At 40.4% G+C, this 26,229-nt stretch overlaps 1 protein-coding gene across 2 annotated transcripts in view; it reads right to left on the bottom strand.

The window, feature by feature from the left end:
- Positions 1-26,229, bottom strand: part of LOC122548867 (protein APCDD1-like) — a 43,950-nt gene that overhangs the window by 8,650 nt on the left and 9,071 nt on the right. The window contains exons 1-3 of one of the 2 annotated variants that reach the window (XM_043687754.1): positions 20,180-20,747; positions 10,659-10,839; positions 5,503-6,034 (exon numbers count right to left, since the gene is read on the bottom strand). In XM_043687754.1, the coding sequence (XP_043543689.1) occupies positions 5,503-6,034; positions 10,659-10,839; positions 20,180-20,249 (783 nt within the window). In that variant the 5' untranslated portion in view covers positions 20,250-20,747. Of the gene's footprint in view, positions 1-5,502; positions 6,035-10,658; positions 10,840-20,179; positions 20,748-26,229 lie in introns of those variants that run through there. The other variant, XM_043687755.1, reaches the window with a different exon arrangement.

The raw sequence follows: 26,229 nt of genomic DNA, 5'->3' as shown, positions 1-26,229 counted from the left end.
CAAATGCGATTGATTCTCCTGTCACTGTTTTAACATTATTTTACAAGTTAATGGACAGGGCACAATTCCACAGCTGTTACTCCCCAGTCCTTGTCCTTTCATTGTATGTGAGCTTCAGCATACTCTAATCAAACGGATTAGAATGAACCCATGTCTTATTCAGTCATCACCCAATGTAAATCACATTGGACAGTGATTAGGAATGGGTCAGGTAGTTCTTCCCTGCACAGCTCCACAAGCAGCAACATAACAGATAATGGAAAAACAAAATGCCTGTATATTTCTCATGCAATGACTTACCAAACAAATTATACATGTAACAGCAAATTCAAGAATCCTGATTGAAGGGAGCTAGCTAAATGAAGCCATCACTGTGCATTGAGTGAACCTGAGATTCATTGTTTTCGTCAGCTTGACTCACTGCTGCATGAAGCCCCATGTTTCTCAGTCAGAGCAGACCATCTGCACCACATATATTTCTTTTGCTGCAGATGGAAACTAGGTTGCTACAGAGATGGTCTTTGTGCAAATCTAATGCAGCATGACTGCTTGCAGGGTAGAAAGCACCTCTTTTCCTAAACCTTGGTGCTTCATTATAAATTTTTGACTAGTGCCAGGCAAGTGTTAGATATTGAGTTTCATATCCCACCTGGTACTATTTCAGCGTCACTGTCTGGGAGCTCTGTCAAGTTGGCTGCTAGCACTAAGCCGATCGTTCCATCGATTAATTTCCATTCCGGCATGTTTTGGAAAAGAATTTTTCACCTGAGTTGCAGTTCTCAAATTGCAAACCACTCACCAAACAAATTCAGAGATACACTTTCCCAGATCGAGGGCACTCTTTAAACTAGCTGCAAGAGCATAAGTTACTTTCACTGGTGACCTTGCTGATGGTTAAGAATTCAGCATGTGGAAGATTTCAGAATAAACAGTGCATGTATTTTGACTCCATCTGTGGTATTATTCATTAATGTATCAAGCCACTATGAAATCAAATTATAATTGGATATGTTTTTCAAATTACTATTCTGTGACAACAATGACTTTTCTTAAACCCTTTCTATGTAAAGAATAATCTGTTGGTGATGTGAAGGAAACAGTTATATTCAATGATTGTAAATTAAAGTTATAGCAAGGAATAAAGTATATTTGTCCTTTAAAGCCATTTGTTAAGTTCTATTTCCCTCTCACCCCAGTGTGCTCTGACCTACATTGTTTCTCAGCTGAGCAACTTCTTGGTTTTACAATTCTCACCCTTGTTTAAATGCTTCAACCAAAGCGACACTCCATCTTTGTGATCTCCTCCACTCCCACATTTTCCAAGATATCGGAATTCCTCTAATTCTGGCCTCTTTTGCATTTCCAATTTTAATATTCCAACTGTTGTTGGCCATTCCTTCAGCCCAAGCCTCTGTCATTCCCTCCTTACATTCCTCTGCCTCTCTCTCTCTTCCCTTTATGACACTTCTTAAACCTCAGCTTTTTAACCAAACATCTGGTCATCTGATCTCATATCTCCTTATGTGACTCAGTCTCATACTTTGTTTTAATGTATGCCTGTGAAGCATCTTGGGACATTTAACTATGTTAAAAGTGCTGGCTCAATATAAAGTTGCTGTTATTTAGTTTCTTCAAATCATTTAAATTCTTCACTAAGAGCTTCCCATACCCATTTGCACTTGATCATTGTCAAAGTATTTTGGAGTGATCATGGACAGCACCTCTGATATTGGCCCCATTGGATAATTATCAATGACATTAATTGGTGCTTCAATTTAGGAATGTCTCATTGGAATTCCTGTAATTGATATCGATTCATATGTAAAATCTTTTCTGGTCATCTTGTGGAACTGAACTAAATGTGTTGTATTTAGACTATTTGGTACAATAGATCTGTCATAGTGCTTATGTTTCCACATGAGCTGCCTCCAATCATAATCAGCATTGAGGGTGGTAGAGGACAGGAGGACCAATAGACAATAGGTGCAGGCCATTGTGCCCTTCGAGCCAGCACCACTATTTATTACGATCATGGCTGATCATCCTCAATCAGTATCCTGTTCCTGCCTTATCCCCATAACCCTTGGTTCCAATAAGAGTTTAGAAGAATGTGAGGTCATCTCATTGGAGCATACAGACATCTTACAGGGCTCAACAGTGTATACGTAGGAAACATGTTTCTCTTGGCTAGAAATATACAACCTAGCAAAACAGCCTCGGAATAACGGGCAAGCCGTTTAACAATGAGATGACGAGAAATTTCTTCCCTGACAGAAATCTTTGGCAGCTGAAACATCAGGAGATTTTGAAGGTCATTGAATATGCTCATGACACAAATTAATCGTCTTCTGAATATTAAAGATACCAGAAGATGTGGAGTAGTGCTGGAAAATGATGTTGAGGTCAAAGATCAGCCATGATCTGGCTGAGTGCTGGAGCAGGCTCAAGGGGCTAGATGACCAATTCTTGTCCCTCTTCTCGATGTTCCTAAGTTCAGTATTTACGTCCATTGTTTATCCATTCTTAAACAGTCCCTCCCTCAACCTGCTGTTGACAGTCACTTACATGCTGCAAGTGCTGTGTTGAAAACATTAATGTGTTTGATATCAAATTAATGAAGTGCATGGTAGTCTTAAAGTTTGTGCAGTTTGTGCAATCATTTATGCAGTTCTGTAATAGGAAAGGCCGACTACATCAAATGCATGAAGTCCTGGATGAAGAATCTCTTTAGGGCCCTTCCTTGCGTGTCTTGTTGACCAATAAATTCATGCGGTGTGCTTTACTTTCTGCAAAAATGCTCATATTTCTGCCCTGAATCATAGGTCAGATGGACATTGAGAAGCTGTATGAATCAAGTGATGTTTTATTATGAATGTCTAGATGATGTTGTCAAGTGCCCTGAGGAGAGATTTAACGAAAATTTCTTGCTTCCATTCATTGATGAAGCCATAACCAGCCCTAAACAAAAAGCTTTCTAAGCTCAAACTCCTTTATCGCTTATTTGGTTTTCTTTGAAGCATCTTTCAAGATGTGAAAGATAATAGATCATAGAATTTGCTTCCAAGGTAGACCTTCTCCTCAAACTGAGTCCAATTTCCAAGCAATGATGAGTCAGTAATAATCAAAACCAGAAACTTATATTATTTTCCCATTTATTTTCTTCTCAACCTGGGAGGTGAAGGATAGTTTGCTTATTCCAACCATAACTCAGGTTTAATTCAGCATGTGTCATAGACTCTGGGCTTTCCTATTGAATAAGGTTTGTAAACACATTACATGGTGCATTCACTCCTTGATCCATTGTTCTTTCAATATGACAGGAAAATGCAAGTCAGTAAATTACTGGGAATGGATCCTCACAGGAATACTTAGTTTTTGTCAAAGATTTCCTTTAGAAATTTACCTCTAAGCACCTTTGCCATACTTGTACTAGAATATATTGATGGAAAATATATTACAACATTATAATGACATTATATATATCCTTAATTAGGATATATAAAAGATTAAAAATTAGACATTGTGGAAATAAAATGTAAACATACTTTATGATTTCAGTTTCCTGCATCTGGGTCAAATGGATAAACTAGTATTATATATGATTTGGAGATGCCGGTGTTGGACTGGGGTTAAATATCTCGCAACACCAGGTTATAGTTCAACAGATTTAATTGGAAGCACTAGCTTTTGGAGCACTGCCTGATGAAGGAGCAGCGCTCCGAAAGCTAGTGCTTCCAACTAAATCTGTTGGACTATAATCTGGTCTTGTGTGATTTTTAACTTAGTATTATATATTGAGGGTCTCTATGTGTTATTTTGAGAAACTTTGATCATGTTTCTTGCTGCCTATTTATAGTTCTTCAAGTGAATGAGTGCCAAGTCTGATTGTTGCGGACACTGGTCACTTTTAATGACAATTTGCCAACATTCTTTGCTGCCATACAAGTTGATAGACAATGAATTTGAAAATGTAAGAAAGCAACATAAAAATGGCATTCAGAGCAGAAGTTGAAATACTGACAGTATTTAGGGGGAATTGCTGGAAAAGCTCAGCAGGTCTGGCAGCATCTGTGGAGAGAAATCAGAGTTAACGTTTCAGGTCCGGTGACTCAGTTCTGTGGAAAGGTCACTGGACCCAAAATATTAACTCTGATTTCTCTCCACAGATGCTGCCAGACCTGCTGAGCTTTTCCAGCAGTTTTGTCTCTGACTTACAGCATCTACAATTCTTTAGACTTTTACTGAAATTATTTATTAGGGAATCTGCTAGATTAACATTGCTTTGTTTTGTTTCAATCATGAGTAAATTTTAACTTTCATTTTCCTAACATGATCCTTAAGCTGTAATGTCTTCAAGCAACAGACAATGTATAATTATGGTTTTGCAATCTACATAAGGAAATGCTTAAGCAGTATATTTTAGATCAGGATAGACAAGGAAATAAAGTGCATTGTTTGAAGATAGTGGGAGTGTTAAAGTTGGTAAAACAAAGAGGAGTATGCATTCATAATGAAATATCATAATGCAAGATGACATAGGGAAAGTTGGACACAGGGAAAGTTGGACATTGAGAAGTTCCCAAGCCAAATGGAAAGCTGACTTGTATTCAGCAGATTGAACAAGTGGAACCATTGCATAAATATATTGGGTGATAAAGTAACTGGTACTTATTGGCACAAACTTAAGGGAATAGGGCTGTTAATGGAGAAGTCCAGGTATTTCAAATAGAAGTGCATTTTTTTCATTCTGGGCTTCTGGAATTACTGGGCTTCAATTCGTTGAACAACTTTCAAGACATGATCCTGAAATTTGGCTGTACGACTCCTGCCATCTGTTATCCTTATGCTGAGTTCTATTCGGTGTTGACTTTTGGCAAAAATCTTGCAACCTCTATTTCTCCAAACTTCTATTCAGAGATGGTGTGACATTAAAAAAGATTGTTTTAAGCTAACAGCATGACCTAACATGGAGTGTTTGAAGAAGTGAACAAAAAAAGTAAGATGACTGAATCATAGAGGATTACAAAACAGGAGGCCATTTGGGCCATCGTGCTCATGCTGACCCAGTGAAAGCGATACAATTAATCCCAATTAACACTCTTTACCCCACAACTCTGTATTTTTTCTCTTCAAGTATTTATTCAATGTTAATTCATTAACAATAGCCTTCAATAGAAGTAATTTGGATCCAGATTATTACTTAAAGGGGCTTTGAGCTCAGGGTAATCTAAGGTAAGGAGTTCAATGATATTATCCAATAACAGTGATAGACACAAGCTGCACACTACCAAAAGTTAATGCTTTGCTACTGGCCACCATGTTTCTCCTGGTACTAATGCTCAAACGCAAGAACAATAGAAATAAATAAATGATAAAGTTATATGCAGAGGAAACTCTGCAGAACTGGCAATTATGAGGAAACTACACTGAAGGTTAACAGAGGTATTTCTAGGTAACAGTGAACTTCACTTGGATTTCTATGAGTCAGGAAATTAGAGTTACCTTGGCATTCTGCAGTGGAGGTTGATAGCTGGAGGGTCTGTAATACATTCTCTGGGACCAATCTGTGTGGATATCCCCCAGAAAGAGCTCTTGCACCATGTGCTCAGGATTGTGGTGTAGGTGCTGCTTCTCGACCCTGAGGAGCTGCAGTTCGTGCATGGCAAAGTTCAGAGCCCGGAAACAGTTGCACCCGGTATCATCATTCCACAGGTTGTAGCTCACGTTCGGCTCCCACACCTTCTCTCCTGGTATGAACCCTGGGCATGATCCGTTCAGCTTCAGGCTCATCTCCTCAGCTGTCACCTTGTTATGGCAGACGATCTGCACTCTGTGAAGGTGGTAATCAGCCTCGGTTCCTCCTCGAATGATCCAGGAAGCTTGGTGCAATCGGAGTTTTCCTTTGATCACTAAGGTGTAGGTGGGATGTGTGCAGTGGTTGTCTCCATAATGAAACTGATAAGCCTTGAATGTGTTGTTGGAATAAAATCTGTAGGATCTGGTAATGAACTCAGGACCCGGTCTCACTTCGCAACTGCAGAGAGAAGATAATTAGCTTCACCATCGTCAGACAATAACCTTTGGCTTGAGCACAATTTACAAAGCTTGATAGTTGTTTGAAAAATTTACATTTTCAGCATGAACTTTAATAAATTAAATTCTATTTTCTCTCTTTTAAAACCTACATCTGCATTGTCTATCTACATCAGGAATAAAATCTATTCCTGCTCCTTGATGTTTCATTAACTGGTTATTTTGTGATGTTTGTGATAGAAATCCAAGTGTGTTTGTCCTTCTTTTTGAAATCAGTCAACTCCCTTGTCCTAACAACAATGTGTCAGGAGCTGACTCAGTAAAAAAAAATGCTGTCGTATTTGAGAGATCTGGATGGAAGGAAGGCGTAATTAAAGAGCACTGCGAGAGCAGTGTAGAGAAAAGAAGTTTTTGTATTTCTGTCATACTAACAATCTAGAGAGAACTGTTTTCAGCATCTGTATTACAGAGTTATGCCCGAGAACAGTATAATAGAACAGTAAGACAATTCATACTCTTAAACAATAAACTAACATTGGCAGAAATAGATTCATCTCCTTGGTAATCAGGTGGAACCAGAATGTTTAAATTATTATTGACTAAAAACTGCTTCTGACACATGTGTACCCACCCTCTCACCAATTCTGTCTATTTCCACCTCTGTTCCAACATACAAATCTGTTGTCTCAATTCATCTGCTACTGAAATCTTCATGGATGCTCTGGTTACCTTTAGATTTGACTATACCAACACCTTGCTCCATTGTCTCCCTTTTGCCACCCTCCAAAAACCTGATATTGGGTTCACAATTGGCAACACCTTCATTTAAAATTCTCATGCTTGTTTTCGAATCCCATCCTGGCCTCAAGACCTCCAAATTTCTGTAATCTTCTCCAGCCCTACAGCTGTTTGAGAACTCCTCCTATTGTAGCCTTTGCACATCCTAGACTTCAATTGCTACGACTTTAGCAATTGTGCTTTCAGTTGCCAAGAGTCAAATTATGACATTAATCTGAGTGTGATCTATATTATACCTGACCCTACAGTAACCAGTACCATTACTGTACAGAATATGGGAAAACTTTCCACTTCAGTGGATGAAGCTCCCTAACCCTAACCCAACAAACACATTTACTGAGTACTGATGAATTCATCAACTGAACAAAGAAATGTTTTGATGTTTGCTAAATTTGAGAGAGCTCAGAAAACAGTTACAAGGATGTTTCCAGGATTGGAGGGTTTGAGCGATAGGGAGAGGCTAAATAGGCTGGTGCTATTTTCTCTGAAGCATCATTACACAGGTTTATAAAATCATGTGGGGCATAGATAGGGTAAATAGACATGGTATTTTCCTGAGTTAGGGAAGTCCAGAATTAGAGGGCATAAGTTTAGAGTTAGAAGGAAAAGATTTAAAAGGGATTTAAGGGGTAACATTTTCACGCAAAGGTGGTGCATGTCTGGAATGAGCTGCCAGAGGAAGTGGTGGAGACTGGTACAATTACAACATTTAAAAGGCACTTGGATGGGTACATGAATAGGAAGGGTTTAGAGGGATATGGGCCAAGTGCTGGCAAAGGGACTAGATTAATTTAGGATATTTGGCTGGTATGGTCAAGTTGGACTGAAGGGTCTGTTTCTGTGTTGTATATGACTCTATGACTCTATCTGTAGGATGTTGACAAGATAACAATGATTACAAATGGCAAAGATCATTTGGCCCTTTGTAATTCATCCATTCTACAGCTCTTCACTGTTCTGTAAATTATTCCAGTATTATTCCATTTGCAATTCTTTCTGGAAATTTATTCTGCAACTAAGTCTTTATTTTAAAAATATCTTGAAGACAGTCCTAAAATTACTTTTTATCCATAACTTCCTATTCAACCAATGACTTTAAAGTAGCATTCTGGATCCCTTTTTGCCATTTTCTTAACCATTTGATACACCTCTCTGTAAGGTCCCTTCTCTGACTAGTTGCAAAGCCCAGTTACTTCAGTCCTTTCTCATAAATCAGGTCCTTTATACTAGGGATCAAGCACTTGACCATGATGCATTAGAAATTCTGCCTTGATTACCGAAACAAGGTCTTTTCTGGCCAAGAGCACTGTTCAGATGGATCATAACTTTCTTTAATATATTTGACTATTTTGCTATGTCTTTTCATACTCTATTGTTTATGCTTTGGTTAGGTATGTTTAGAGGAGAAAGTGAGGACTGCAGATGCTGGAGATCAGAGTTGAGACTGTGGTGCTGGAAAAGTACAGCCAGTCAGGCAGCATCTGAGGAGCAGGAAAATCGACATTTTGGGCATAAGCCCTTCCTCAGGAGTGGGTATGCATAGAATCAGGTATAACAATACTAATTTACTAAAACACTTATGCTCATCTGCACTAAACTTAATTTGCAATTGACCTGTGCACTTTAGATATTTTAATAAACTCACCTCTAACTTTTGAATTTTGTTTCTGATTCTAATTGGCATTTCTAGTTGGGTAGCCTACTCTTTGCACTTTATTTACTCACTGATATGTTTGATTTATGTGGTTTTTGTTGTCCAATTTCTTACATTTAATTGTTAGCTAAACGTGCTATGGCATATTAAAAAGGTAGAAGATACTAATGTTACTATATGAACAATTAACAGTTTGATTTCAAATTTCTCCTTCTCTTCGCTTCTGATAAAATATAGTCAAGAAAGACTTCATACCAGACTGTTAAACATGTGCAATAATTGGAATTGGGAAATACTCTTATCTTATCAATACTTCTCGAATTATTGCTTATCTAAATTTACTTCCCTTGCTTCTCCTTAGCTGGAGATGCAACATTCTACTACAATAATAACTGACAGTTGCTTCTATCCGAAGACTGGTATTGAGTTAAGTATTAAGTAAATTATTCATACAGCATAAATTGGAAGCATAGTGGTAATATTACTGGAGCAGTAATTCAGAGCCCCAGGTTAATATCCTGACGATTGAGGTTCAAATCTCACCACATTAGGTGGAGACCATAGGTGAGTAAAGTCAGAGAATCATAGAGTTATATGTCATGGAAACTGACCTTTCAGTCCAACTCGTTTGTGCCAACCAGATGTCCTAAACTGATTTAGTCCCATTTGCCAGTGTCCCTCTGAACCCTTCCTATTCATGTACCCATCCAAATGCCTTGTAATTGTACTTGCCCCCACCATCTCCTCTGGCAGTTCATTCTGTACCTAAACTACCATCTGCAAGAAAATATTACCCCTCACGTCCCTTTTAAATCTTTCCCCTCTTACCTTAAACTATGCCCTCTTGTTTAGGACTTTCCTACCCTGTGAAAAAGACCTTGGCTATTCACCCTATCCAAGCCCCTCATGACTTTATAAACCTCTGCAAGGTCACCATTAGTCTCTAACACTCCAGGGAAGCTGCAAGAAAATATTACCCCTCATGTCCCTTTTAAATCTTTCCCCTCTTACCTTAAACTATGCCCTCTTGTTTAGAACTTTCCTACCCTGTGAAAAAGACCTTGGCTATTCACCCTATCCAAGCCCCTCATGACTTTATAAACCTCTGCAAGGTCACCATTAGTCTCTAACACTCCAGGGAAGAAAGCCCCACCCTATTCAGCCTCTTATATAGCTCAAATCGTCCAGTCCTTGTAAATCTTTGAATGCAGTGGTCTAAAAGTGGCCCCATCAATATCCTGTATAGCTACAACATCCAATTATTTTCATAAATGACAAAAAGCAGTGGAGCCAACACTGCTCCTTGTAGCACACCGCTGGTCACAGGCCTCCAGTCCAAAAAGCGATCCTCTCCCACCTCCCTCTGTGTCCTATTTTCAAGCTAATTTTGTATCCAATTGCCTAGCCCCCCTGGATTCCATGTGCTGTAACCGTCCTAACCAGTCTACCATGTGGAATCCTGTCGAAAACCTCACTGAGGGCCATATAGACAAAGTCTACCACTCTGCTTTCATCGATCTCCATCAAAACTCCATCAAGTTAGTGAGGCATGATTTCCCAATCCATGTTGACTATTCCTAATCAGTCCTTGCCTTTCCAAATGCATGTAAAATCTGTCCCTCAGAATCCTCTCCACCACTGACATAAGGCTCGCTTGTCTATTGTTCCCTGGATTTTCCTTATCACCTTTAATTGCACCACATTAGCCAACCTCCAGTCTTCTAGCACTTCACCAATGGTTGTTAATGAAACAAGTATCTCAGCAAGGGGCCTAGCAATCACTTCCCTAACTTCCCACAGAGTTTTAGATCAGGAAATAGCAAGTAAGTGATTGAATGTTTAAAAACAAGATAGATTCTAACAGGAAAAAATTTAGTAGCTTAGAGGTCATGTGAATGAGAGAATGAAATGGTGAAAAGTGCCTTAATTTGAATAAACTATGGATACAAGGAGGAAGATACAATCAGGAATGGCATACATACAGCAAATGAGGAATAAGAGAAGTTGTCTCAGAGAGGAAATAACACTACAAGTATTGATAAAATAGAAAAACATGGGGAGATTCTTGTACCTTATCTGGGAATGCAATAGCTAGAAAGTGGAAGTCATCTTAACTTAATAGAATTTTATGCTATCAGTTATTCATATCAATGGACTATTGTTGTTTACTCACCTTGTAGAGACCCAGTGGCTCTCTACCTGAGGGGGCATTTGCACAGTTATCCTGGCTCCATTGTACAGGTGCTTCAACACGTGGTGACATTGAAAATCTTTGCTAAATTTGCCCAGGATTTTCTCGATGGACCTGCTGGATATTCCCTCTAAGGAATGGAGAGATGAAGTACTACCCAGTCCTGGAATTAAGAGACATGGAATGTAATATCTATAATGGATGAACATAAGTAAATCAATGTTAAACACAGAAAGTACAGTCCCAACCATTGAACTCCTCAATTCAAGTTGTTGCAGAGATTAGTAAGTAACAACAAACTGGGTTTGGAGTCACAGAGTCATGTAGCACAGAGACAGACCCTTCCATCCAACTCATCCATGCCAACCAGGTTTCCCAAACTAAACTCCTGTCATTTGCCTACATTTGGCCCACATTCTTCTAAACCTTTCCTATTCATGTCCTTATCTAAATGTCTTTTAAATGCTACAATGGTACCTGCCTCTACCACTTCCTCTGGCAGTTCATTACAGGTTATTAATTTTGAAAATAAACATACCATGAACTTTTCAGAAATAAGAATATTCCTATTTAAGTTCTGTTAATGCCATTATTTTATTAAATTTAAATTATCTATAATTTGTAAGTGAGTTTTTTTTTAAACAAATGGACCTTCAAAGTTTATCTTTTGAGTATATTCTGATAATATTCAGTAGCTAAAAGGAATGGTTTTCACAGGTAGGAATATAAACCGGTGATAAATCTACTCATCTCTGCACATTTTAGACGGACACCTGCTTTCCTATTCTGTGTACATGAAACTATAGAATTTTGAGATTAAAACATGGATTGACTGTGACTTGATTGATATTTTATGATTGAAGTAGTTTCAACAATTTTCAACTTGTTGCTTGACTTGGTTATTTTGAATAAAATAAACTGGTTAATTTACTTCACAGTTTAAATCAAAGCCTGCCATGATACAGAATGAACTATAGAATCTAGTTAGGTTCAGTAACACTAAGTAGGCTGTTGTATAAGGTTGCTTTAACTTGTTATTGAGCCAAGTGACTCTTGCTGTTAAGAGCTGAGTGGTTTATCCTTTTCTATTGTTGATTAGATAAGCCCTTGCACTTAGCACAGCAAGGAGAATTGGTGGCAACTCTCAACCCAACTACAAGCTGCTATTGGTTGGTATTGATAAAACTTGACATGTCCTTCAGTTGAAATTCAGTGCGAAATGTTGTTTACACAGCCACCTTCCTTGAAAAACTTGCTGTTTGCTTCCTCTAAATACCAGTTCTGAGATTAGGTTGATATTCGCTCAGTGAATCCTGTTCTCAATTATCCTCAAACTACCATTCATATGAAAATCCATGAAACATCCTCTCCTGAAGGTTCAAATACCCAACCACTTTGTTGTCTATTTAACCCTTTCTTTTGAGCTGAAAGGAAATCTGAGCTGTTTAGGACTGATTCCCCCTGATTTAAACTATTTTAACTTTCAGGGGAAAATGTTGAAAAAAGTGCAGAGATTTGTTGTGCCAAGTCATCCATTCACATTACATCCTTTTATGGGAATAGATTACATATTAATGATACAGGACTGTGACAGTGCAACCTCTGACATTGTCTTTAGTTTCTGTTAGAGGTGACAGCCAATATATCTTTGCATGGTGAGTCAATACTAGTTCACGTCACAATGCTTATGGATATTGCTTGTCGCACCCAGTTCCTTCAAAGCATCAGGAGGCTTCTGAAGAATGGGAAGTTAGTATTTTCAAAGACTATTTAATAGCTACCTTTAACAGCAGATGGCAGAATCTGCATTTGGCGTCTACTGGCACTCAGAAGCTACATGAGATGACAGGTTTGATTTGGCCCCATTAATTATACTCAACTCTTGTAACACATTCCTATTGTGGTCAGAACAAGCTTAGAATTGCTTTGGAGCAGGTGATGGTCTTTCAGATTAATCCTTATTAAACAAAAAGTGTTGCTATCAGTTTTTAATTAAACTGGGTTAACACACAGCAGGAATACAGGATTGTGCAATTAAATAATTTATCTCTGCTCTCATCTTCTTTTCCAACATAAGGTGGAATAATCCTGATTTTGCTGCATTTCAAATCTTATGTTACAATGCCTCTTCTGTTCAAGTTACTTGATTGTATGAGCCAACACTGATGCCGTGGCATTGTTTCAAAGGAGCCAAGAAAAAGCAGAAGGTTGAAAAGAAACGAAATTAATGTTAATCCTCCATATAGCAATATGCCAGCATACTGTGAGACTGAAGCAATACTGATAATATGATAAACATTGAACTCCAATCCTTGATGTTGTTGTTATATAGTACAAGGCAGGATATATCCTACCCATATTTAATTTACTACCAGAAGGACTACCCTCCCAATGACTTGTTAATGGTTAGGAAACTGCGCAATGAGGATCTCTCTTAAAAACTCTTCAAAACTGCAGTAGCCCCTACCCAACCAAAAACTTGTCAGCTGAGATTTCCTCCACTCTGAATTACAACATAGTTGGAATTGAAGGTGAGAGAACAGAAGTTAGGACTTCACTGCTTCCGCATTACTCTTGGAGAAGAAGGTTAGAAAGAAGCAGATGGTGGTGATGGTGCTGGGGTGGAGGTCAGTGCTGGCAACAGCAAAGCTGAATGGTTCACTCACACACAAGGCAGGGGATTTCTTTCTAACCCTTTTCCACTCCTACTCCTTCAAATCCCATATTTCAAACCATCCCTGCATTGTATTTGGTCAGTTCCATATGGCATACCATTGAATGTGTTGTTGTCTCTTTAATGTCACCATGCTTTTTTTGCAGTGTGGAGTCTAGTCTAGTCAGAGCACACTTACCAGAGTTATTTTTAAGGTTATGTGCAGGGTTGGCATTGTTTTTTAGATTCTGCATCTAATGATAAAATCTAGGATATCACCAATATTTTTGCAGACTTGAACTTATAAAAATTCATTCAAGGGTATTTGGGTATCACTGGGTAGGTCAGCATTTACTATTTCCCCTAATTGTCCTGAAGGTGGTAGTGAGCCACTTTCTTGGAGCCATTGCAGTCTTTGAGTGTAAGAACATTCACACTGCAGGTAGGGAGGAAGTTCCAGGATGTTGAGTTAACAACAGGGATGGAACAGTGCTATATTTTCAAATCAGGATGGTGTGTGGCTTGGAGGGGAACTTACAGGTGGGATGTTTTCCATGCCTCTGCTGCACTTGTCTCTCTTGATGGAAGTGGTTGTGAATTTGGAAGGTGCTGTCTAAGGAATCTTGCTGTAGTGCATCATGTAAACTGCACCCACTGTTGCCACTGTGAATCAGTGGTGTAGGGAAAGAATGTTAAAATATAGCACTGTTCCATCCCTGTTGTTAACTCAACATCCTGGATAGTGTGTCAATCAATTGGGCCGCTTTGTCTTGGATGGTCTTAAGCTTCTTGAGTGTTGTTAGAGCTTGCATTCATCCAGGCATGTGGGAGATATTCCACTCCTGATCTATGTCTTGTACAGGCATTGAAGGGTTCAGAAGGACAGATACTCATCACAGAGTTTATAGTCTCTAGCTGCTGTTGTTATATATATCTCATGATATAGCTAATCTAGTTCAACTTCTGTTCAAGCTAACCCCCAGGATGTTCATAGTAGGGGTTTCAGTGATGGTAACACCATTGATTTCAAGGGCTGATTGTTAGAATCCCTCTTAGAGTCATAGAGCTATACAGCATAGAAACAGACCCTTCAGTCCAACTTGCCCATGCAGACCAGATATCCTAAATTAATCTACTTCCATTTGCCAGTATTTGGCTCACATCCTTCTAAACCTTTCCTATTCATTTATCTATTCAGATGTTGTAATTGTATCAGCCTCCACTACTTCCTTTAGCAGCTTATTCCATACATCCTCTGTGTGAAAAAGTTGCCACTTAGGTCCTTTTTAAATCTTTTGTCTTTCACCTTAAATCTATGCCCTCTAGTTCTGGACTCCCCCATCCCAGGGAAAAGACCTTGGCTATTCATCCTATCCATTCCCCTCATGATTTTATGAACCCCTGTAAGGTCACTCCTCGGCCTCCAATGCTCCAGGAAAAATAACCACAGCCTCTCCCTATAGCTTCAACCCTTCAACCCTGGCAACATCCTTGTAAATCTTTTCAGAATCCTTTCAAGTTTCACAACATCCTTCCTGTAGCAGGGAGACCAGAATTGAATGCAGTATTCCAAAAGTGGCCGAACTAATGTCCTGTACAGCTGCAACATGACCTCCCAACTCTTATACTCAATGCACTGACCAACAAAGGCAAGCATACCAAACACCTTTGTTTGAGCTTGTCATTGTTTTGTGCAAAGCATGCTTTTCATGCCTTACAAACCTCTCTTTCAAAATCTTTGTTTTCCTGAGTAATAGCAAGCCTACTTCCATCAAGAGTATAAATGTTGTTATTTTGTTTAATCAAATGAAATATCTTCCATTGATATTTAGCTCCATCTGTCTTTTTAGTTCATTACCCTCTTCTTATCAATAATTCTCTGCAGTTTCCTGTAATGTTCTGCAGGGCATTATTTGTAAGTGTTATCTCCACACTCTTTGGGCTTACAGTGTTCTATGCTGTAAATAGCAGCTGCCTAAAACTAAACATTGCGGGACATTATACATCAGTTCCAACTATTTAGACACTCTCATAATTAGATATGACACTATCTCTACACTGGTAGAACTGCTTGAGGAAGTAGTCCTGAACATATTTTGGGAATTTCTTTCTCTTCACTCCATTAACTCCTTTTCTTAAATGACCGGATGAGGTAAGTTCATTCCTTCTTCCCTCCTGTAACAATAGCCTTTTGCAGGATGCAGTGCACCTTAGGCTGCTTTCTTATTGAGTACATAAACCGTTTACCAATGCTACATTTGTGGAAAACCAAAGATTTGGATCGAGGTGGAGTGAGATACTGTGGAAATTTTAGAAACGCCACTTCAGTTTAACATTGTATGGACTGTAAATTCAGAGCAGCATCAAATTTGGATGCTGGACCCTTGAGTATGTTTGAAAGTTGTCTGAGAAGAGGCAGATGGAGTTTATTTCAGATAAATGTGAGGTGCTGCATTTTGGGAAAGCAAATCTTAGCAGGACTTATACACTTAATGGGAAGGTCCTAGGGAGTGTTGCTGAACAAAGAGACCTTGGAGTGCAGGTTCGTAGCTCCCTGAAAGTGGAGCCGCAGGTAGATAGGATAGTGAAGAAGGCGTTTGGTATGCTTTCCTTTTTTGGTCAGAGTATTGAGTACAGGAGTTGGGAGGTCATGTTGCGGCTGTACAGGACATTGGTTCGGCCACTGTTGGAATATTGCGTGCAATATAGATAGGATAAATAGACAAAGTCTTTTCCCTGGGGTCAGGGAGTCCAGAACTAGAGGGCATAGGTTTAGGGTGAGAGGGCAAAGATATAAAAGAGACACTAAGGGGCCCTTTTTCACACAGAGGGTGGTACGTGTATGGAATGAGCTGCCAGAGGATGTGGCGGAGGCTAGTACAATTGCAACATTTTAAGAGGCACTTGAATGGGTATATGAATAGGAAGGGTTTGGAGGGATATGGGCCAGGTGCTGGCAGGTGGGGCTAGATTGGGTTGGGATATCTAGTCGACATGGACGGGTTGGACCGAAGGGTCTGTTTCCATGCTGTACATCTCTATGACTCTATGACTGATTAGAGATAAGACACTGTCCCTTCTGTCCTTTAAATAATCAAAATCTCTAACTGATTAGAGACTGTGATATGTAAATATATATTCTAGTTAATCTTTAACTGTCTTCGAAAGAGTTTCAGTGATGTGAAACAGACAATGCCTGGCTGACCCTAAACTGAAAGTAGAAATCTCAGATTCATTAAATGCATCATTAAAGATTTTATTTTGAACCAGAGAGGATATTTTCAGCCCTCTTGTCTGTTTACTTGCTCTTTGCTGGAACGATCCAGAACTAATTATACTGCCCTGCTCTCTCCTCAAAGCAAACATCAAATATCGATGTTTTTCCATACAAGATATAATGGTTTCTGTCACAACCATTCCCCATGAGAAAGCATGGATATTCAAAGAAACTATTTTATGACAACATGCCTGCCAACCTCACTCTCCTTAGTAACACTTTTAAATTAAATTGTAGGCCCTTTATTGTTGACTCCCTAGCTAGTGGATGGTAATATGCTCTGACTGAATCTGATGTGGCTCAGTCATTTCAATTTATTTGAAATAAGCACCATGACCTCAATAACTCCACTGTCACAGAGTCATAGAGTAATAGAGTTTTTACAGTATGATAAAAGGCCCTTTGGCCCATCATGTCTGAACAATCCTCAAACATCTATCTATTCTAATCCCATTTTCCAGCACTTGGCTCATAGCCATGTATGCTATAGTGTTTTAAGTGTTCATCTAAATAACCCTTAAAGTTCAAAGGCTCTTGTATCTACCATCCTTTTAAACAGTGAGTTCCAGATACCCACAACTCTCTGGGTAAATAAATATTTTCTCAAATCCTCTTGAAGTTTTCTGCTCCCTTCCTTAAAAGTGCTCTCCTGGTTCTTCACTCCTTTACTAAAGAGAAAAGTTTCTGCTTATTAGATTAGATTAGATTACTTACTGTGGAAACAGGCCCTTCGGCCCAACAAGTCCACACCGACCCGCCGAAGCGCAACCCACCCATACCCCTACATTTACCCCTTACCTAACACTGTGGGCAATTTAGCATGGCCAATCCACCTAACCTGCACATCTTTGGACTGTGGGAGGAAACCAGAGCACCCGGAGGAAACCCACGCAGACACAGGGAGAATGTGCAAACTCCACACAGTCAGTCGCCTGAGGCGGGAATTGAACCCGGGTCTCTGGCGCTGTGAGGCAGCAGTGCTAACCACTGTGCCACCGTGCCGCCCACCCCTACTCTATTAGTGCCCGTCAATATGATGTACACCTCAATCAGCCAACACTTCCCCTCACACCCTCTTCCATCAACATGGGCGGCACGGTGGCACAGTGGTTAGCACTGCTGCCTCGCAGCGCCAGAGACCCGGGTTCAATTCCCGACTCAGGCGACTGACTGTGTGGAGTTTGCACGTTCTCCCCGTGTCTGCGTGGGTTTCCTCCGGGTGCTCCGGTTTCCTCCCACAGTCCAAAGATGTGCAGGTTAGGTGAATTGGCCATACTAAATTGCCCGTAGTGTTAGGTAAGGGGTATGGGTGGGTTTCGCTTCGGCGGGTCGGTGTGAACTTGTTGGGCCGAAGGGCCTGTTTCCACACTGTAATCTAATCTAATCTAATCTAAAAAAAACATCCCCCCCACATCCAGCCTAAGGAAAACAACCCCAGTTTTTCCTTATAACTGAACATCTTGCTGAATCTCCTCTGCAACTTTGGCCCTTAGAAGAATTTTTAAAAAAATAAATACTAGTTTGTGGTTATCTGCTATATCTCAATGCCTCTGGCTCAGAAAACATTTATGTCAAGCACTTGGAGGAATGATTCTTCATTTTTCTGTGGGAATGTAGATAAATGCAGATTGTAGAAGTAGCATGTCAATGCTGGGAAGACACTGTCAGAGTTACTGGGTGTGACTGGAAATGGAGAATGGAACTGGAAGAGGATAGAAGACTTAGGACAAAGATGCTAGCACAGAGAATAGAGATTAACAGAGAGCTAGCCAGCACAGGAAAACATGGAATCGAGGGTGGAATAGCACTCATCAAGCTCAGTCCTCCTGGAAGCTATTAGAGTCTCCTCCATCTATTTGGCCACTTAAGGGACGCCTATCAAGCTCCTGAAGTGCAGTTACACAGAGCAGCTCCCGGTCTGTGTTCATGCTCCTGGTCTCGCCATCGGCAAAGTTGGAGTGAAGGGGGCGAGTAGATTCGTATCCTCTATATTTTAAAAGGCAGTCTTTGGCACAGAGCCAGCATCCTGACACAGTCTCTGAACAAACTGATTCAGCAGAAGCCTAACTGCGAACCCTAATACGAATCCAGGCAGGAAGAACTGTTCCTGTGTTTTGTTTTGTTCTTTCACCACAAGGTAACCCTCTGCAGGCTGAAGTTTGCAAACAGAAAGCTGAGCGTTTCACAGTCTAACGGAGTCCCAGGGAAATCCCCTGACATTGTTACAGACCGGGAAGGGGCTGGTGATAATAATTACCCAGCGATTTACTCTGGCCGAGATGGTTGAAGAGCTTTGAGAGAACATCTTCAGATCGGGCAGATTTTCTGCTAGTGGGTCGGCCCTGATTTAATTACTGGATTCAGCCAAAGAAGAAAGATCGCTCGATAATTTCAAACAGATGGAGATTTTTTTAAAAAAAAAAGTCCCGATCCGTCAACGATTCGCAGACTGATTCCATTCTGGGTGAATTCTCTCCCTCTGAGGAGAACAGGACTGCCTTCGCTGATCTGAATGTAGCTCAGCTGTTTCTCCACCAGCAACTTCTGACAACTTACCCATCACCTCCGGTTCTACAACTCTGCCAGTTTGTTCTACCTTACAGAACCTGTCTTGTTACACACATACAGGACCATACTACCACAGAGAATACCAAACTGTCCAAACAGCTCAATAAATTCATTCCATAACCCGAGATTAAAAAGCTACTTTGGATAATAACGTTCCATCTGCTTTTAAGAATTCTCCCATATGGCCAGCTTATCTATTCCCTCTCTAACTGCCACTGCTGGGTGTGTTTCGGAGCTCACACCCCAAGCCCTGCAAGGCTGAATCTGTGGCTCTGAGCAGTCGCAAACCCTCCACCTCCCCCAGGGGAGAGCTTTCATCCACCCACCCTCTCCCGATAGAGATGGCGGGTCCCGGGGAGAAAGCGCTCAGATAGCGCGCCTTTACATTCACCCTCCCACACAACTGACAGGTGACAGGTCCCAGTGTGTGTCACAGACAGAGCTCCAGCCCAAACACTCCGCTACATCCATTCAAACCTTAAAACGTTCATCACTTTTTAAAGAAACGCAGCGTGTTTCCATGCTGAATGTCTCTAGGTACCGTCGCAACTCCCACGGACACGCATGGCCACAGGACATACACTCACACACATAACTACAGGACACGTACAGCTACAGGACAAACACACGTGCACATAGGACATACATATACACAGGACATACACATAGGACACACGTACACAGGATATGCAAATATATGTACACAGGATATACATTCATGTACACAGGACATATGCACGTATGTACAGAGGGCATATACACGTACGCATGTACACATGACATACAAACATGTACATAGGACATACAAACATATGTACAACAGAACTCGCATACAGATGGCCATATGACACACACGCGGACACGGAAACATTCAAACGCACATGACAAACATGGACAAAAGACATAAACATACATGGACACGGGGCAATACGAACATACGTAGACACACAAACACACGGGCACACACTGACACTGAGAAGTGCAGTCTGGAGCCAGGGGACTTACCCATGATGATGAGTGTGAGTAGCAGGGACCGGGACATCACTCCCAGCCGCTGTTTCCACATTCCGTCCATATCCTCCCGGAGCCCCCTCCCCGATCCGCCTTCACTCCCGTGATCACTTCCAAAACCAAGCGGCCACTCCGAGCTGTCCTTCAGACCCGGCGTGTGTGTGTGTGTGTGTGGGAGGGGGGTTAGAGACACAGCTATGTCCCTTTCTGTTCCTCACTCACAGCCCGGACATACTCTGCCCGTCGGTAAACCAGCCGCTGAATTCCAACAGCTAATCTGTGCACGAGTGTTTCTTTCAGTTTTTTTTCCCCTTGATTTTCCAAGAATACGAACAGGAGCTGAGGCACCGTGTGGAAGTGCCTCCGATCCGGAGAAGCGCACCCACAGGATCGGCGCCTGGACCTTTCAGTGTTAGAGAGAGAGTGAGTCTGTCTGTGTGTGTGTGTGTGTGGAGAGGCCTCTCCGTTCCCAAGCCCATCAACACTGACTGTGGGTCAGGAGGTGGAGACTCTGCCTCTTAGGCGCTACATCAAAGGGATGAGTTTATGACGATCGTTTCTTGTGGTAGACACTCGCACACACACACACACACACACAGGGAAGGGCTTGTTGTTTTTCCACCAGGTCACTTACCACGTCTTTCCTACACAGCTCCGATTCCTGACTCGGAAATTAAATCCCAATTCTCCTTTCGAATCACCCTTTCTAATCTCTGATCGATTTGGGTAAGTTCTCAAAGCGCTTTCTCCAGCATGGTTAGGACAGGCGCCAGGTTCGAAGCCACTTTCTTGGTAAATCACAGAATGGGGATAGTACAGGCCATTCGGCTCTCTGCTAACCTTATTTTCTTCTTTCAGAAACCTTGCTATTTTACTTTTGATACATTACAGCCATTACCCTAACACATCCCATGTCAAAAAAGTCCTGTTATATGTCACAATTATTTTAAAAGGTTACAGCGTAAATTCAGTTCAATCCATTCTGCAAACTCCCATTACAATTCCTGTCACCAATATAGATATCAAAGACTAGAGGGCAGCAGTGAGTTAGGATAAGAGACAAGGAGCCAATTCCAATCCAGATCCAAGACACGTTCCTGCTACTCGCATGTTGGTGCACACCCATAACTGTATTCACTATTGTGGAAGTGACAATGTACTACTGTGTAACATGTCCTCATCTGACTCCACAAAACTGGTAAATGAGATTTCTAGGAAGCAGTCTAACATTGATTTAATTTATAAGCCATCCAAGTGAAGGTAAATCTTGAGTTTTAAAATAGCATTGAAATGGACCTGGTCCATTGTAAAGTTCATTTCCTGGTGCACACAAATAACCTCACAAGCCCACTGGATAAAGAACTCAATGTTCAGAATCCTGTATACAGCAATTTTTCAATTTGTAAATATTTTCCTAGTCAACCTACTCAAAGATATTACCACACACCTCTGGAGCAGGGGATGGGGTTTAAACCTGGGCCTCCTGACTCAGAGCTTGGAAGTCTGCCACTGTACCACAAGAGCCCTTACCTTTTAGACATGCACACTATCCACAGAGGAGCGTTTCACTGCCCTGTATTTCATGCCATTATGTCACCTCAAACATGTTTATTACTGGAGCCAAGGCAATAGGATAAAAGATAGCAAAAGCTTATGTTCATTCATCTCACTGACAACATAAGCTGACACTACTGACTGGGTTTGACTGAGAGTTGTTCACTCAAATTGTCCTGAGGTCTCTCACAGGTGGTTTCTCAAACCCTGCAGTGTTTTTACCTGTCAGCATTAACTATTGCAGTCAATCTTCATGAAAAAGACATCTGACAGGACCACTGTTGGGAACTCAGCTGAATCGGCCTGACCCACTATCAAATGATCCTGTGCATCCATTCACAGTACAGCTTCAAATATGCTCCCTTCCTCACACAAGTTTAGTTTTACATCATGCTAAAGCTATGACAGTGTAAGAAGTGGTAACATTTTGTGAGCATTGCAAATGCATACAACAATCACATTTTAATACTATCAGATTATTTCATTGAATGAGATGCTAAGAGAAAAAGATTAACAATTTGCATTTTGCATATAGCATTTTGCACAACTACTGATAGCCTCAGCCAATAAAATGTTTCTGGGGTGTAGTCATTGTTGCAATGTAAGAAATATTGGTAGCAGCCAATATATGAATGGCAACACCCCACAAACAATATTGAGATAGCAACCACTTAATTTGTTTTGTGATGTTGACTGAACGATTACTATCAGCCAGGCCATTAGGGATAACTGCCTTACTCTTCTTTGTAATAGTGCCATGGAAGTTTTTACCTCCACCTGAGGGAGGCCTGGCGTTGGGCCCGTAGTACTGCATTGGAGAGTAAGCTTTGATGTCTGTGCTCAACCCCGGTCCAATGGGATTTGGACCCAGAACCTTGTCATTCAGAACAAAAGTCTTACCAATTTGCTTGAGGGGCCCAATGGCCTACTTACCCTCCTAACTGGGATGTTCTTACCAACTCAGCCATGGCTGAGTTCAAACCAGAATAAAATACCCCTGGTGCTGGTCAAAGAAGAGCAGAGCAATTGACTCTTCAATCAACCTGTTCAGACACATTGTGACACATCTGGGGCATGTGAGACTTGAATATCCCTCCTGACCCAGAGTGGTCACTACCATTGTGCCACAAGAGCCCTATTGTATCTTGTATTCTGGATAATATTTATCAACATCATTTCAACAGATGACCTGCTGATTACCTCTGCTGTATTATGACCATGTTCTCCCCATTACAAGTGACTACACTCCAAAATCACTCATTTATTAAAAAGTACTTTTAAGATATTCTGAGGTCATGAACAGTTCTATGTCATTGATTTTGTTTTGTTTCTTTAACTGATCTATTTTTTTTAAAGACATGGACCTGTGTCTGCACATAATTTAGTCTACCTCCAAGGGCGGACTGGTAGAAATCTCAGGGAAGATGGAGACAAAACCACTTCTGTAATACCCACATCAGCAGTATTAACCTGACTCAACATTACTCAAAGACAATTCTAGGTATACCTGATTATCTTTAGCTAACTATCTTCTGCTCTTGCCATTGCTTTCTTCAAAAAAACACCTGCCTCTGTTCTTCATCACTATTCTTAGTACATAGGATCACAGGATGTTGTTTTTCTTTGAAAATCTCCAACAGTCATACTAGGGATTATCTCACAGGTAAGGATAGTTATTATAGGATACAAAAGAGTTTAAACTCTCCCTGTTGACAACTTTACCAAAAAATAACTAAAATATTGTATTGACTGGAAGACTCTAACTCCATATCGAGGGAACAGAAGAGTGCTTAGTTTATTAAATTAGATTAGTTACAGTGTGGAAACAGGCCCTTCGGCCCAACAAGTCCACACCAACCTGCAACCCACCCAGACACATTCACCCCTTAACCTAACACTACGGGCAATTTAGCGTGGGCAATTCACCTACCCTGCACATTTGTGGATTCTGGGAGGAAGCCAGAGCACCCACAGGGAGAATGTGCATAATCCACACAGAGAGTCGCCTGAGGTGGGAATTGAACCCGGGTCTCTGGCGCTGTGAGGTAGCAGTGCTAACCACTGTGCCACTGTGCGACAATTCTGCCAATTCTTTAATGACAAAGGTGATGCCTGAAAGCATTTCACATCAGTTTAATAAATTGACCATTTTGATTATCTTCATTTTCAATTTGCTCATACCTTAAGTGTTGGGATGGTTTCGTTTCAGATGAAAGATCAGTTGCAATTGCATAATGAAGTAAATAAGAGAAAGGAATGCTGCAAAAAGCAGAGCTAGCCAAATTATGTTTGAAGGAGCATGCTAGATTAATATTTTGTGCATTTTGATTTTATTTCAAGTTTCTGCAATACACAGTTGTTTTTACCTGAAGATTTGGTCATTCTAACAGAGCTAAGATATTTCTGTAGATCATTTTAGTTCTCATTTTATAAAGAAATGTCTGTCCGTGGTATGGAATATAAAAGCAACACTTACAATAAATATTAACAGAGGGTATTAACCTAATTTTCCTTGAATGTTCTCATTAAAAATGGCGATCAGGTGACATTCTAACATTTTTAAATCACTTTTCAGTTTTTGAGCATCATCATAAGATTATTTAGCCCAGTTAAAAATAATTATACTGATTACTATATACAATTTATACATGCATTATCTTAATATGTTTTTGCAATGACAAGGGAAATGCCACATGGATAAATAACCAAACTCTTCTGTGTTACCTTGGTAGTTATATAGTTTGGAATTTTGTATTGTGCCTATTCTGTCATTTGGATGTCTTTGCACTTTTCTCAATACAAATCACTGTGTTGAAAAAACATATCAACAGATTAAGAAACAAAATTAGAACTAATTCCTAAAATATTTCCTTCATTAAAATGCCAATCAGCAGGTCTGAATGTTTCATTCCATGATTTAGATAGGAAAACAAAATCAGTGCCAAAAGATACCCTGATAGTTCATTCAGACCCCTGTAGTTTCATATTTGGAATAACATTGAACTAGAAGACTTGGGCATACTAGATTTACAACCACTGGGAGATAAAAATAGTCTGGCCTTTCCATTATTCCACCATCAATTAAATTTTCTAGAGTGTCCAGAGGTGTGTAGGTTAGGAGGATTAGCCATGGGAATTGCAGGGTTATAGGTTGGGGAGGTGGGAGTGAATGGGATGCTCTTCAGTGGGTTGGTGTGCACTTGATGGGCTGAATGGTCTGATTCCATACAGTAGGGATTCTATGATTCTATAATTTCCATTATTTCCAGGCATATCAAACATGGCTCATACAGGTGATAGATACATGGAGTATAGGAAAGAAAACGGAGCAGGATATGGTCTGTTCTTTAAGAGGGTTAGGGTTATAATTTCTGTGGCTGTGTGATCAAACTGGTTTAACCTCTGCAAACCATGAAAGTGCATGGTGTATGATGAATTATGTAAATAAATTCAAAGTGATGAAAAGCAGCTATAAATACTTTCAAATTACACTGTTGTCATTTTTGAGAAAGCTGGTGTAACCGATTGTGGATAATTCACAGCATATTAAATCTTTCTTGTTCCATATGTTTTCTAAAATTACATTTAATACATGGCTTTGTCAATGGGTAATCTATCAGCATTTCCCAACTATGAGTTGCACAATATAGAATCCCTACAGTGTGGAAGCAGGCCATTTAGTCCACATAGGTTAAAATGATTCCATAAACATACTACTTGTGTTTTTTCTGAAAAAAACATACATTTGGAACACCACAATAATCAAGGGATAGGGCCAAAAAATGATACTGAGGCAGACAGGATCATAGTCAATATTGCAACAGACTGTAGAGATCTTATAGGTAAAAACTAGGACTGCAGAAGTTGGAAACCAGAGTCTAGATTAGAGTAGTGCTGGAAAAGCACAGCAGGTCAGGCAGCATCTAAGGAGCAGAAAATCGACGTTTTGGGAAAAAGCACTTCATTAGGAATAGAGGCAGGGTGCCTGCAGAATGGAGAAATAAATGAGAGGGGGGTGGGGGTGGGGAGAAAGTAGCATAGAGTACAATAGGTGAATGGGGGTGGGGATGGAGGTGATGGGTCAGAGAGGAGGCTGTAGAGATCTTATAGCCTATTCCAGCTCCTACTTTTCATATTCTTATAATGCAAAAACAACATGCTATAATCCTATAAAGTTGATTGAACTATTGTTTTCATCTGTTGAGAGTGTGGTGCTGGAAAAGCACAGCAAGTCAAGCAGCATCTGAGGAGCAGGAGAATCGACGTTTCAGGCAAAAGCCCTGATGAAGGGCTTTTGCTCGAAACATCAACGCTCCTGCTCCTCGGATGCTGCCTGATCTGCTGTGCTTTTCCAGCGCCACACTCTCGACTCTAATCTCCAGTATCTGCAGTCCTTACTTGCACTTAATATTTTTATCTTTCAACTTACAGTCTAATAAATTACTTCTTATCCTTTTCCATAGCAGGTGGCTTGGTGGCTCAACGGTTAA

This window comes from Chiloscyllium plagiosum, chromosome 4, assembly GCF_004010195.1.
Source record: "Chiloscyllium plagiosum isolate BGI_BamShark_2017 chromosome 4, ASM401019v2, whole genome shotgun sequence".
Classification (NCBI taxonomy): Eukaryota; Metazoa; Chordata; class Chondrichthyes; order Orectolobiformes; family Hemiscylliidae; genus Chiloscyllium; species Chiloscyllium plagiosum.
This window is presented reverse-complemented; position numbering and strand designations above follow the sequence as displayed.